At 42.1% G+C, this 14,586-nt stretch overlaps 1 protein-coding gene across 24 annotated transcripts in view; it reads left to right on the top strand.

Moving 5' to 3' along the window:
* The window catches only part of MAGI1 (membrane associated guanylate kinase, WW and PDZ domain containing 1), a 477,919-nt gene that overhangs the window by 437,078 nt on the left and 26,255 nt on the right, over positions 1 to 14,586 (top strand). For 13 of the 24 annotated variants that reach the window (XM_060271308.1, XM_060271304.1, XM_060271307.1 and 10 more), the window contains one exon: positions 8,076 to 8,153. The exons of the other annotated variants lie outside the window; for them this stretch is intronic. In XM_060271308.1, the coding sequence (XP_060127291.1) occupies positions 8,076 to 8,153 (78 nt within the window). The remainder of the gene's footprint in view (positions 1 to 8,075; positions 8,154 to 14,586) is intronic. 24 annotated transcript variants of the gene reach the window in all.

Genomic DNA, 14,586 nt, shown 5'->3' with positions numbered 1-14,586 from the left:
GAAAATACTGGAAAATCTTGTGTTTCTTCTGTTTTCCTTCACAACATACTTTTCTTTTCTTTTTTTCTGGGCATGGCATGGATAACAACCCATCCTCACATGATCTTCTGCTCTCAAGGATTGCTTTCACAGAATCTTGTGCCCCTGTTTCGTTTGTGGGGCTATTTTTGATGTAGCAGAGGCATCTGCTAATGTAAGACAAGAGGTCCCCCCCCCAATTCGTCCTTCAGTCCTCCCTGCCACCTTCCAGTCTATCAGCCCTCTGAAATGGATGTTCAGGTGGGTGGGCTGCAGGGAGCTGCATTAAAAGAGAGAGTTGCCCCCCCCCCCCAAAAATACATCTCCTCATGCATTAGTGGATGCCTCTGTTGCATCAGAAGCCATTCTGCAGAATGGCATCATTGGATTTCACCCTATGACTGTCCTCTGTGGCCCACAATAGCATTTTTAAATTCTTAGAAACAGGATGCTTGCTACTTTCTAATGCAGTAGAAGTCATTCCAAGGAAGGAAGCTCTAATGTTACTTTTGAACTTTGCTGATCAGCCACTAGGGATTCGCCTTGTCAAAGATGAGCATCCTTACCTAGGAGCAGGGTGGCAGCTGTTCTGTTTATTCACAAGTAGGCTATTGCTTCATCTTATCGGCCATGTCTTGAGTGACCTTCTCATGCTTTAATAGTGCAACACCTTTTTTGTACAGTGAGGATTAGGACAAAAGCAAAACTAATTCTTGGGCTCTATGAAAGGCAGAATTGAGTTGGGGTATGTGGAAGGGGTCTGGGCGAAGGGCTTCCTTATTTCCCTGAAGAAAACAGGTCTCCTAACACCACAGTGCCTCCAACTCAGCTACGCTCTGAGCTGATGTAATGGCTGCTAGAAATGCCACTTTGAAAGTTAGTCATGGGGTGATGGAGGCTAGAGGTCAAAGAGGCACTTTGGTCAGGGTGGTCAGTACCTTATGTAAGTTCCACGAGGGACATCTGTGTACAGTGGTACCTCGGGTTAAGAACTTAATTCATTCTGGAGGTCCGTTCTTAACCTGAAACTGTTCTTAACCTGAGACACCACTTTAGCTAATGGGGCCTCCCGCTGCTGCCACGCTGTTGCGGCACATTTTCTGTTCTCATCCTGAAACAAAGTTCTTAACCCGAGGTACTATTTCTGGGTTAGCAGACTCTGTAACCTGAAGCTTCTGTAACCCAAGGTACCACAGTATTGGATAAGGCACCAGCAAGGATGCATCTCTCAAAAAAATGTGCTCTGTGCAGATGAGAGAGAAGCCTGGCCTAGTTTGTATAGCATAGAGCAGGCATCCCCAAACTGCGGCCCTCCAGATGTTTTGGCCTACAACTCTCATGATCCCTAGCTAACAGGACCAGTGGTCGGGGAAGATGGGAATTGTAGTCCAAAACATATGGAGGGCCGAAGTTTGGGGGTGCCTGGCATAGAGAAAAGGGCTGACACTTGGCATTTTAAGGTATTTGTCTTCAAGTCTTGTTCAGGTACAGCCCGGGGAATATTAATAGCTGAGAGACTCCCGCTGTGGACCAATCTATGTATTTTCGCTCGCACCACTGCACAAATGCTTTCCATGTGGTTGGGGTTTGGGGCAGGGCGGTTCTTGAACCCCAGCTTCTGAAAATGGTGGATTTCCTCCCATTAACGTTAAAGGTTATTTCCACTTTGGGGCTGAAGAGGGTGGAGTAGACTCCTCCAGGGCCACCTTTAAAAAGAATTAGGTTCTTGCACTCACGGTAGCTTCTTCTAGAGTGATTCCCTTGCCCGAGCCTTTTAAGAGACTGACTTTGGCAGAGTGGGACATAACCGTTAACCAAGTAAAAAGTCCTCAGCAGCCCCACATTTCAAACTGCAAACCTGCATGGATGACCTCACTAAAACCTTGGAGATAGATCACCACGTCATTTTGATGCATTCAGATGCAATGGCAAAACAACCCAGCGAAAAGAAGGGAGAGCTTGCTCTCCAGTGCATTTGTGGTTCTACCAATTTAATTTGCAGATCAATGGCTTCCCTTTCCTGGGTGGCCAGGGCCTCTCTAATGAGGCCTCCCCAGCCTATGGCAGACTAAGGTTTGGATGCCGATAAGTTTGGGGATTTACTTAGGAAATGAATGAGGGTCAAGGAAGTGGTTTGTCCCCCTCCCCCCCGATACCACTTTAGATGCTTCAGTCTTTACTGCCAAAAATATGTAGTGGCCAGACAGTTTCTCTGGTTGACATATTGGACTGTAGATAATGATTTCAGGATGCAAATTATGAAAATTGTGCATTGGCTGCCTACTGTTTAGCAGCAGGGAAATACAAAGCGGTGAGATAACTGGACACATGCAAGCCCTACAAGATAACACAGGAGGGAATAAACTGCCCTTTTGCCATTTTTGGCAGCGACATCACTTGTGAAGGTTTTTGTGCTTTTCTCCTACTACTTCCACTGCTCTGGATTTCCCCCTTCCCCAGCTGGATGCTCACATTGTCATTGTCTGTGACCCCCTGCAGCTATTTAGTACCAACTAAACAGTTAATTAGAAATTATCTAATTAGTCATTAGGATTAGCTCAGCAGTATTAACTGCTGCCTGTTCTGCCTTTAAAAAAAATTAACTGGGGAAGGTGCTGCAGGACACAGCTGCTTCCTTGCCTTTCAGTAGCACTCCAAGGGTTTGCTGCATGTGCAAATTATTTTATTTTATATGTGCAAATAGTTTGGAAGCTGGCCCTCTCTCTTTAAGTGACTACTTATTTCTGATGTTTTGCATGCATCCCGTACCCTATTTTTGTTAGCTTCTCACTGTACCACTTGACACCTTGCACTGTCCTTCGCTAGCTTACTGTGTTTGGTTGGGGACGAGCTCCTTTCTAGTTTACTGCAGTTGCAAACCACACAACTTCGTATCTTACAGATAATTTGCTTAGATATTGAGCGGTGGAGAGGTATGATTCTCACTGAAGGTGCAAGAAGCACCCAGGTTGAAATCCAAGATAGGACTTCTGGCTGGCCGCTATAGGAAACTGAATGCTGGATGTAGTAGGGCCCTTCTGAACAACCAGGCCATTCCATGGGTTTATGATTAACTTAAGAGGAGTACCTAAAATATGAAGAACCAGGGAAAGGTTATCATTCAGAAAATTGTCTTTGAACCTTCTGAATAGGCAGTAGATCCATACACTCCCAGCTAGCCCACCAAAGCCTTAGGACCTAGAGTTCCTGCTAAAATTTGGATTCAGCCCTTATTTCACCATTGTCTTAAAGAGCTTGATCCCAAACACAAAATTTTCTAAAAACGAGTTGATTAAACAAAAATCAACACCATGTACTATTAAATTACCAGTGTCATAGGTTAAATAAGTCAACACCAGTTAAGTAATTCCAAATTTTCAGGTGAATTTCAGAGGCTATGGTAACCTTGACATGCACGCTTTACTATTAATTCAAGGACTGTGTGTCTAAGATGATTTCCCCCAGTTGATAATTATTTGTCGGTGGTGATTAATTTTGATTTGGACAACAATCCAGAAGGACACCAATTTGAATTTTGAGAGTTTTCCTGTTTCCATGGAGTCTCCCAACTATCAAACACTGTCGCATTTAAGAGACTGCAGACGTTCACTGAACTGCAAGGGTCATTTCTCTAGAGCTGAGCACAAATGGCCTATTGACATCAAGAGTGGCCATTTTACCAAATTTCTCAGTGGGGTAGAAATTCTCCAATAGTCTTTTCGGCTGGGGCTCGCCATTAGACGTTGCAGTAGCACAGCTTCCCTCTCTTTTGGTCTCTCCATCTCTTTTTTCTTCTTCTTTCTTCGCTGCTGCATGTTGGACCATTTGGAACATCCTCCATGATACACCAGGTCTAATCTCATTCCAAGTTACTGTGTGTGTGTTTGTGGCAGGGAAGGGTTGTTAAATGCTGCCTGCCAGTGAAAAAAAAATGCTGGAGAAAATTCTGCAAAGTGGCCTTCTTTTGCAAAGGGGCTGATAAAAAGAAAAGCCTTGGCTCAGTGCTCATTTCACACCTGGCTTTCCTTTAAGCACTTCTCAGACTTTTGAGTTTTAAAAAGGGCATTCTGAGCACACCCTGACTTCAGCTAATGATAGGGAAATTCTTAACAAGCAGAAAATCATGTGTTGGTGTCCTGCTTCTCACCCACTGTTGCCTTGGTCATTAAGCCAGCATTCAGTTGAAGGTGGGCTTATTGGTTGTAGCCTTTTTGTGAGTTACACCTGTCCATGCCAGGAGATCTGCATTGGTATTTGATGTTTGAAATCTACCAAGGCATTGGGAGATAAATCATATTAAGGATGCTGTCTTCTCTGCAAAGGCAAATGAGCCTGTCCTCGAAGGGTGAAGAGCACTGTGCCTATGCCTCCATCCTGGCAGTCTTCCCAGAAGTGACTTTCACTCACAGTCCTTTCCTCATTTAAGATGGAGATACTGGCAATAACATAATCCTGCAGAATAAAAATAGTGGCTCCCTCTTTCTTAAAGCACCAGGCAGGTTGCAGAAGTACTCCTGCGCAAGAACAAGCCAAGCTACTTCTGATGGACGTGAGTTACTCCCACAGAAGCAGCTGGCGGTGCAGGATTCAGCCCCAGGAGGCACTTGAGAGACCCTGTTTAACAGCACAGCTCTAAAGTGGGCTGAGTTGTTTGTTGTTTAAGGAGTTCGGATCGTGGTTTTCCACATCCACACTTTAGGTTCAACTGTCTTCTCCTCACCCGCCCTTCTCCAAAAAAAACACCAAAAACTCTTAGTGCCATTACTGTCTTGCTAGTGTGAAATTGACAATCTGGGACATTATTCATGACCACAGGGAATAAGATGCTACTTGGTTCTTTAACTGTGATAGGAGGATAGATTCTAGGTGGGATCAACATACATCTGAGATGGGAAGCTGCCAGTTTTAGTGGATACATTCTAGTAAATATTTGCATCTAAACAAAGCCAGACACTGAGACCTAGGGGGGAATTAGGCATTGGTCCTTAGGATGCTCCTGGGTCTTGGAAATTCCAGGAGTTTCTGATGTAGAATAACCCAAGGACAGCAGGAACACAATTTCCTCTATTTCCAATGTCCCAGTTGAGAGCACTGCTGCTTCTGCAGCCCACGTGGAACCAGGAACACTCAGGCTTTGGGGGGAACCCCGAAGTCTGCAAGAGTAAAATAAAAGAATAAATACATTTAAAAATGCCCAAAGGAGTGGACGGAATCCTGAACAATGAGCACCCTTGCATTGCAACGTTTTGTTGCAGGTCCCATGGGTTAATTCATATTTCTAAAACCTTCTCCCGTGCTTGAGCCACGAAGCTTCATCTCTTTGCTGTTTCCTCTATTGAACACACAGGACTATATCTTCATGTCCTACACATGAAGTTGGTTTATTTGGCCTGTATTCAATTAACCTGGTAAGCTAGAAAGTGCCAATTCAGGGGCTCGCGCTAGTGCCATGGGTCTCCCCCACACACACTCTTCTCCACACACACACTCCATGCATCTCCCCCAAAGTCACTCGGGCAGAGTCAGGAGAAACCCCAGAACAGCTCAAGGGAGGCGAGGGGGAAAGATTGTGCCGACAGAATGATCAGAAGAGCATCATGCTGAATTCCTCCCTAGTGGGGGAATCCTTTAATGGTGGAGACAGAAAGAACTACCTTGCTTTAGACTTGTCTCAGAGACCACTGTGATCTCTGAGTCTTGCAGTACCAAGATCTAAATCACAGTTTAGTCACACAGTCCGTCATCTTCAGTCAGTCTCAATTTTCCCTCAGTGGAATGGGAAAAATTATTACTACTTAGTCTGGATGTGTGCCAATCCTATTGGAATGTTGTAAAACTATACTAAAGCCCCTCTCCCCCAAAAAGGCAAAACAAAGAACCCTTTTCTTCTGTGAACCTTGTCCACTAAGATGGCAGCTTCTAAGAAATGGTGGGCTTGTGATGATAAGCTGCTGTTTGCCTTCTTCCCCTTAAAGTTCATGCCACCTGGGCTTTTTTGCATACCATTGTAGTGCTTTAAAAATGCTATTTCTGTAAGTGATAATGAGTGACATAATTCTTGGCTTGATCATTTCCAAGAAACATCCTTTACCTATTCAGAGACTAAGAGATCTCAAGAGAGTAAGGCAAATTTAGGACCATGAATTTTAAAAGTGGACCTATTTCTGAAAGAAAGAAAAAATGAATATTCTCCTCTCTCATTTATTGTTTTAGTCTTAAACTTCCTTGAGGATTGCAACAATCTGTTGTTGTGCTGCCTGCATGCTTTGCAGAGCTGCTGTATCCTAGGCATGGCCATCTGTCAAAACAGCAGTGACAAAATGAATTAATCTGAATTGCAGATGTGTTAATGAACCCCTTTGAAGGGCTTAAGCATGTTTTAATTAAAAGCAAAGCAGAACAGGGTCGAGGCTTTCTAAAGCTTTTAAAATATTGCACATCTTTTAAAAAAATATTTGGATTTTATTTTCAGTCACACAATAGATAAAAAGCAGCACGTGAAGCTATTCCTTCATCCACAATTAAATAGGCTTGGGGAAAATGTGAGCACCATGTAACTAAGGAAATTCTGATGAGGCGGCCTTTAAAAATGGAGTAATTGTGTAACAGGGGGGAGTGTTTATGGCTAGGAAACAAAGCACCTACATTTGAACACCCACAATCTTTGTTAGTTTTGGCCATCTTACCAAAAACAGGCCTCTGTTGATGACCAAGAGGCAGAGTTTACTTATTTATTTTTTTACTAGTTCAGTTCTAAACTTTGGATCATGGTTGTGTTGTCTAGAGGTCTTCGGGCCTTTTCTGTTCCTTATTTCTATATGTTTCCCAGGCATAAGCCTAACATAGGTTCAAGTGTAAAGACCTTAAAGTTGCTCTTTGTGACTGGCGGGCCAAAATATATGTATTCTAGCTATTGAGGTACAGTAAGAGCTTCGAGGTAGTGAAAAACATTGTTTTATTTTGGGTACACTAGGGTGGGCTAAAGGGTGAGAGCTCAAGTATCTCTCTCTCAAATAACAAACTTGGGTTGTGAGTGCTGCTGTCATGATTTGAAGCCAAAACCCAGAAATGTATTGGAATATTTGGGGGAATCCCAGTGATGGCAGAAGTACAACCAGCCTGTCCATTCATTCATTGGGGTGGGGAGCACAACCTAAGGTAGAAACTCTTAAGAGCTCTGTGCAAACCGAGCATCGACGACAGCCAAGGAAATTTTGACTGCCATTTGGAAAGGGAAATAGTGAAGTGTCGTGGAGGAAGGCATGCTTGACCAACAGGAACCCTGAATAGGAGTGGTCCTGATAGAACGTGAGGATTGGATGTTGTGTTGCAGGTCACACTTGTGTATTTTGATCCTGATAACGGGAAGCCACATTATGTGAATATCCAATATTTGTGCCAATAACGAAACCTTCATGCTATAAGGAGTTGTTGGTTAACTTAATACATGCATTGTCTTAGACTTGCATGAACACATGTGCATGATGAAATAATGGTAGAACCCGATTTTCAAATACCACATGTATTTGATTTAAGCAGATGCTCTAGGGACGCAAGGCAAGACTTTACTCAACCTCCTGCTGCTACTGGTTAACTTTAGTTTTAAAAGTAGCACCATAAAGCAGCAACTTAATGAAAAGCATTCAGTATACCTACTTTTCTTGTGTGTATAGGTTTTGTTTCCTAATCCACAAGATAAGTCTGTTGTCAAACGTCTATGCACTTAAATAATAATAATAATAATAATAATAATAATAATAATAATAATGGCAAATATTTCCTAGTTTTTCTGAAACCCAGTTTGAATGTATTTACAGTGGTGCATATTCTATTCTATTCTGGTCAACCGTTTCCCACACCAGATAAAGCCAGTATTGTATACACCTGGCAAAAAAAGGTAGGTCTGTTCTAATCCTTAGCAGCTGCGATCTTTTCTGTGATAGTAAGGGCATGAAAGCTGAATCAGAGCTGTTATCCGTCAACGCTAAACTGAAATGAACAAGCAAGAAGGCAACATCCCATTAAGCTTTGCAAAATGTTAAAATTAATATTCACAGCTATGTCACCTTCGCCTGCGACTGGACTGAGCAAGGGTGAAAGAGAGAGAGAAATCAATTCCACGAATTTTGGAGAATGTAAGAATGAGCCGAGAGCTTTATATCTGTCTTGTTGTCCATCTTGTGGTAGTGTCTGTGATTTGGGGGCAATTCATATGGGTCAGGTGGGGTTGGAGGGTGAAGCATGATGGGCACTGACTGTTTCATATGCCTTCTTCAAATGTCCCATTGCCAAAGAGCAAGATGGGGTAATCAAGCAGAAGGGAAGAATCTTCTTGTGCCATGTAAGCGTTACCTGAATAGCGATTGGATGAGGGAGGGTTACCTGTATCCATCTGGGATCATTCTTTCTCATCAGCTGTTCAAAACTCTTTCTATTACTTTTGCAATGAAGCCGTTGAGAGAATGGCAGTGATGGGCCAACATGGATTGCCCTCAAGCCACCACTGGTTTTAGAAATGCTACTTATGTCACCGGGGGGGGGGGGGGTTAGAATTAAGAAGTAGTTAAGGCCCTCCCATTTTTTTTAAAAAAATGGGGGGGGTCCTGCAGTCAAAATTTTAATTAAGTTAGATTTGAATTCCGTATTTCATGACTATTCACAGCAGCATCTGAGTGTGCTAATCAGTCTTCAAACACTGGTTTACAATTTGATGAAACAAATAAAATAAACCCTGCTGTGGTGGAAAAGACATTGTACTGTGGTAAATAGGCAAACATTACTGTGTTCGGGCTTCACAAAAGTCTTCCAATTCATGTGGCTAGTTTTTGCCACTGCCACATGTTGCATACTAGGCTCTATATTCACATATAGGGAAAATGCCAGTCACGTGTTTGTAAGATACATAGCAAGAGCAAGTCTTGTTTAACAACATTCAGTGGCTGATCTTCAGTAATCTTATGAGTTCAGGATCACCCAGTTTGCCCAATCCTAAACACACAGAAGCAATATGTGCCAGTCAGAATGAGCTTTGGTTGGCTGGCAGCCTGATCAACTCCTAATGCCGGCCTTTAAATTGGGCCAATCAGTGCAAAAGTCTTCAAAAAGAATTTTGTCCCACTTTTGTATGTGTTGTGCCGTGTGTTGTGCATGTGCGTGTTTGTGTTTCAGAGTGCTGTTGTCCTCTTAACATAGCATTTTGTTCAGAATGCAGTTTTGGATTATATCAACCTTAATGAAAGAAAGGGGGATATTAGAAGCTTCCTTGCCTTGTCCCCTTGTACTGTATTGATTTAAAGCCCTCGCTGAAAAGTATGGCTTCGGGGTCACACATGCTGGTTTTTCGATTCGATTGGATTGTTTCAAACCAAATTTATCATTAAGTGTTCTAGCCATAGGGTACAAGAATTAAAATTCACAACAGCAGGGGGGGATAAACAATAATTGTGTAGGCAAAGCAGCAAAAGAAAGATTCCATGAAATACACAAGGATCGATGAACGAATCTTTAAGTGGAGTGAGTGACTAAGCATACAAATCCTGAACAATGTACTGCAGCACGAGCACCCTTCTTAACCTTGAAAATGTCATCTCCCTTCAATAAAATTACATCCCTATGAACAAAGTCCGTGTAAGCTGTCACTATAGTCGCCATGAAACAAGCGGCCCTGTTTACAGCACTGCTACCTTTACCGTTTAAGAATAGCTCTCTGATGAGCTGGAGCCCCAAACAGAGGAGCGTCGTTCAAGATGAGATCTAATTAATCCTCTCCAGCTTGAACCTTACAAAGATCATGATGATAATGTGGTACATATGTCGTTTAAGAGAACAAAGCCTAAAACAATAGATTTGTATCTGAACAAGAAGCAGAAGGCAACGCTTTGGCTGCGGATGGGAAGCACTGTAGAGTTGACAAATGGAAACGTGTGAGGAGATGCTGAGACAAAAAGTGTTCCACGCTGGAGTGCCCAGCAGAAGCTCTTTTGCCTCTATCAGACAAGCTGTGTATTCTCAACTGGTTTGGCCCAGGCTCCGACGTGAGTCACTGGACAGAAACTTTGCCATCTATCTCTGGTTCCTTTTGCTTTGGTTGTCTAAAGCCAGTGATAAATACCAATTAACTTAGGATGCGGTCCACCTCATGTCAGAGGTTAGGGTCAGAGTTTGCCAATTTTAATGCAATTGAGCTTGCATTGTTTTCACTGTGGTGCCGCAAGAAGGCAAGAGTCACCGTTTCCAGGAAACCAGCCTTCAAGCAACTAAGGCTTAACTGAGTCCAATTATGGCCTTCCATGATATTTATCACCTTATTATTCTGTAATTGTATTTAGAATATTGTTAAGCCATGGCTCAGTGCACTAATACATAGGAGTTTTAAAAATATCTTAGCTTAATCAACACTCATAAATTAAGATGAGAGTCCATACAAAATGTGCACACAGATCAATGGCTGTAAAACATTACAGAAACTAGCAGATGTTTGCCTTGTTTCATTTCTACACTTTTTGTTTATGCATTTGTTTGGTTTCTACTTGAATAAACCCTCTGTCGTGAGCCATTGAAAAAGGATAGCAGCTTAGAAATCTCAGCCAGACCCCTTTTAGGAGGGTTAAAATGTGAGTTCAGTTCTGACAGCATAGCACCTGCTTGGTGTGATATAATCAACAATACACGGAACCCAGAGTACTTTTATTTAAGCTGATTTAAATTCATTAGCTTCCCACCAACATCTCAGCCAAAGTACAGTAACTTGACTTTCTAAGGGAAAATGTCGAGCATCTCCTTGGTGCTTCCATGAGCCAGGTGTGTTCAGCCTATGGCAGCTTTCATCCACAGAGCTGATGGGAATGATATAATGCAGGCATCCCCAAACTTCAGCTCTCCAGATGTTTTGGACTACAATTCCCATCTTCCCCAACCACTGGTCCTGTTAGCTAGGGATCATGGGAGTTGTAGGCCAAAACATCTGGAGGGCTGCAGTTTGGGGATGCCTGGTATAATGGTATGATTGTGGATCCAACAATAAGCAAAACCTGCTTGATATCATGAGTGTGGCTGAGCACAGAATGGGAAGTACAATCCCATCTAGAACAGGTTGATCTCCATCTCCTTGAGATTGAGTTTCAGTTTATTGGCCCTCATCCAGACAATTACTGATTCTGGGCACTGGATCAGCACTTCAGTGGCCTCTGCTAAATCCAATGAAATGGAGAGAGAGATGGAGAGAGAGAGAGAGAGAGAGAGAGAGAGAGAGAGAGAGAGAGAGAGAGAGAGAGAGAGAGAGAGAGAGAGGTGAACATTTTAAACATCACGATGGCTCCTTTTTCCAAATCCCCAAATCTACCAGCAGTTTCATGTCGGGACAAGATGGAACACTGCATTTGAGGCATCTCTCTCTGGTTGGTGTTTCATTTAGCATCTTTTCAGTTTCTGAATGAGTCTTTAATCATGGAGAAACAAAAGAGACACCTGGAAATTCATCGTTGACACAGATTCTACTGATACAATGCTGGGAACATAGATACAGCTAAATGATGTTATTATTAACCAGGCCACCTCTCACCATAATTCTGTGCAGATTTGATTATGAAAGCTTCAAATTTAGTTTCACAATCGGTGCAACTTAGCGCTGGCTCATCCTGCCGGTGGACCATAATACAAATTGATCAGTCAATCATGTTTTTATTGTCTTTTGCCTAAGTATTATTTTAAGTAATCCTTCAGCTTCACTAAGCAGAGCAGTTGCTTTATTCACATGTCGGGTTTCAGAGCCCTAAACATTATTTTACTATAACCACACATATTTAACACATGTTTCCGGCTTTCAAAAATTATTTTGAATATATTTTTGGGTCTTGAAATAAATAATTAAAATAATGTGTTTATGTTTGTGTTTTAATGGAAATTGGATATCTGGTCTTTTGAAGAGTTGTTTCTCTACCTTTAAGTATACACCATGGAAAGGTTTTACGCATATACATACCAAAATTAATCAAAGTGCTACAGTCACCTACAACCCAATAAATAGTAAATGGATCTGAAGTTGTCCCCTGGTGTTAGTTCATAGGCAAAATTAATTTTGCATTTTAAAATAATTAATAACTCAGTTCAAATATGCATCACCTTTGTTAATTGCATTTGACGCTTAGGGCTTTGGTGCATTTTACATTTAATTGTTGACACCTTCTGGAAAGTCGGTGCAACTGGCTTTTTCAGTAGCTTATCTCAATATTTCAGTGGTTAATGTGGTACATTGAATGGGATGTTTGGCCCCTAGAATAAATGCCTTATCCTAGAAAACTGTGGCCAATAATTAGCAAATATTGCATGCTGTTGTGAAAATAACCATAAAGCATCACCATATACAAAAAAAATTCTTCTATAAGTATCTCCTTCAATCCATAGTTAGATAAAAAACGCAATGCAGTGTGTGGCAGCTCTGGAAAAGGCAAATGCCATCCTATGGATCATTAGGAAAGGGCTTGAAAATAAAACTGCTAATAATATCGCAATATTCGTATTATACAAATATGTGGTGCATCCACACTTGGAATTCTATGTTCTGGTTGCCACACCTCAAAAGGATATTGTAGAACGGGAAAGGTTTCAGGAGAAGGTTAGCAAAATGATTAAAGGGATAGAGCAACTCCCCTATGAGAAAAGGTTGGAGCATTGGGACTCTTTAGAAAAGGCAAGTAAGAAGGTACATGATAGAGCAGCATAAAATTACATTTGTTATGGAGAATGTGATTAGAGTGAGTCCCCTCCCCCTCTAAAGTCCACCACCATCCAGTGAAGCTCCTTGTTGGGAGATTTGGGACAAAATATATGGGGAGAGCACTGTTGCACTCAGGTCCCACCTAAAGGTTTCCCCGTGGATATCTGGTGTAAGAACAGGATGCTGGGCTCGATGGGCCTTTGACCTGATCCAGCATGGCTCTTTTTACCTTCTTATCATGTAACCAAATCTGATATGTGGCATCACGATGCCCTCACTTTTATCACCTGATCCCTGATTGGCCAGATCGCTTGATAATGGCGAAAGCTGGGTGAGTAAAAATGGGTCCAAAGCAGTAGCTGAGAAGGGAAACCACAAAACCGCACTCACACAGTCACCTAAAAGTGCCTAAAGATTTTATGAGGGAATAGTTCAGTGGCCCTGGGGTGGGGGGGGCAGTAATCTTATTTGACCTGGAGTATGTTTGCCAGTGTTGGTGTAGGACAGTGATGGTCCATCATGGCCCTCCAGCTGTTTTGGGACTACAACTCCCATCATCCCTGACCACTGGTCCTGTTAGCTAGGGATGATGGGAGTTGTAGTCCCAAAACAGCTGGAGGGCCAAGTTTGGCCATCACTGGTGTAGGACAACTGCTGCAACTTTTTGACATTAATATGATGGCGTGGACATGCTCTTTTGAGGTCACATAATGAAGCCACCTTGCTGAATGTAAGCAGGTCTGGTTATGGTCATTGGGCAGACATGAACTTTACACAAGTAATGTTTAAAACAAATGCAGGTACAGTATGTAGAAGAGAGAGGCTCCTAATAATTTCATCGGGACTTACGCAAGAGAGGTTTTGCAAGGGTTATGCCCAATTGTTCCAGCTATTTATAGCATTATTCAATAGCAGTAATGCTGACAATAAGAAATAATGTCGCATAGATGTCAATTATTACAACAGCCGTTGCAGCACAGATCTCTTGATTTGTTCTCCTCTCTCTAGCCTAATGAAAAGAAAATCAACTGTTTTATGTTACTAATGGAGTTACACTCTTTTATAAACCCTCATTTTGTATAATGACAAAAGTCTTTTTCTCATGGTTTCTAAAAAGGACCCTGGATTTATTACTAACAACAGATGAGTTCTAATACTGCAGTGCTAGGCAAACGTCTTGATTTGCATCCAGTTGCAAACCTAAAACGAAAACGATGCCTAATAACATGATTGTTCTGAAACTGTTTAGCATAATCACAAAATCCTGAAAGGTGCTTCAGTATTTCTTGGTGGCAGGCCTCATTAAAGTCTGTAAGCAAAAGAATGAAATATCCAGTAAAGCAGCAAGAAAATATTGAGGAACAACACTAAAAGGTGACTTCTAAACTATGGATCTGAGAGATTAACAGACCTGTACTTTCCTTGCTCAGGATTCTAATTTCCCAGTGGATCCTCTAACCTCCTCTTCATATTTGCATTTCTCTTTTGCAGAGAAAATAGTAGGTTGCATTTTGTTCCCGCTCCTCTCAGTGTTTCTTTTAAACATACTACAGTGGTACCTCTAGTTACGAACTTAATTCGTTCCGGAGGTCTGTTCTTAACCTGAAACTGTTCTTAAGAGGCGTGCTTTCGCTAATGGGGCCTCTTGCTGCCGCTGCGCCTCTGACACACGATTTCCGTTCTCATCCTGGGGCAAAGTTCTCAACTTGAGGTAACTCTTCCAGGTTAGCGGAGTTTGTAACCTGAAGCGTTTGTAACCTGAGGTGTTTGTCACTCGAGGTACCACTGTACTAGGAAGTTACAAACCTGGTGCCTTCAGGTTTGTGAGAATATTATATCAGAAGGGTATAGCA

This window comes from Zootoca vivipara, chromosome 2, assembly GCF_963506605.1.
Source record: "Zootoca vivipara chromosome 2, rZooViv1.1, whole genome shotgun sequence".
In the NCBI taxonomy this organism is placed as follows: Eukaryota; Metazoa; Chordata; class Lepidosauria; order Squamata; family Lacertidae; genus Zootoca; species Zootoca vivipara.
Note: the sequence above shows the minus strand (reverse complement) of the source record. Positions and strands in the feature narration are given on the sequence as shown.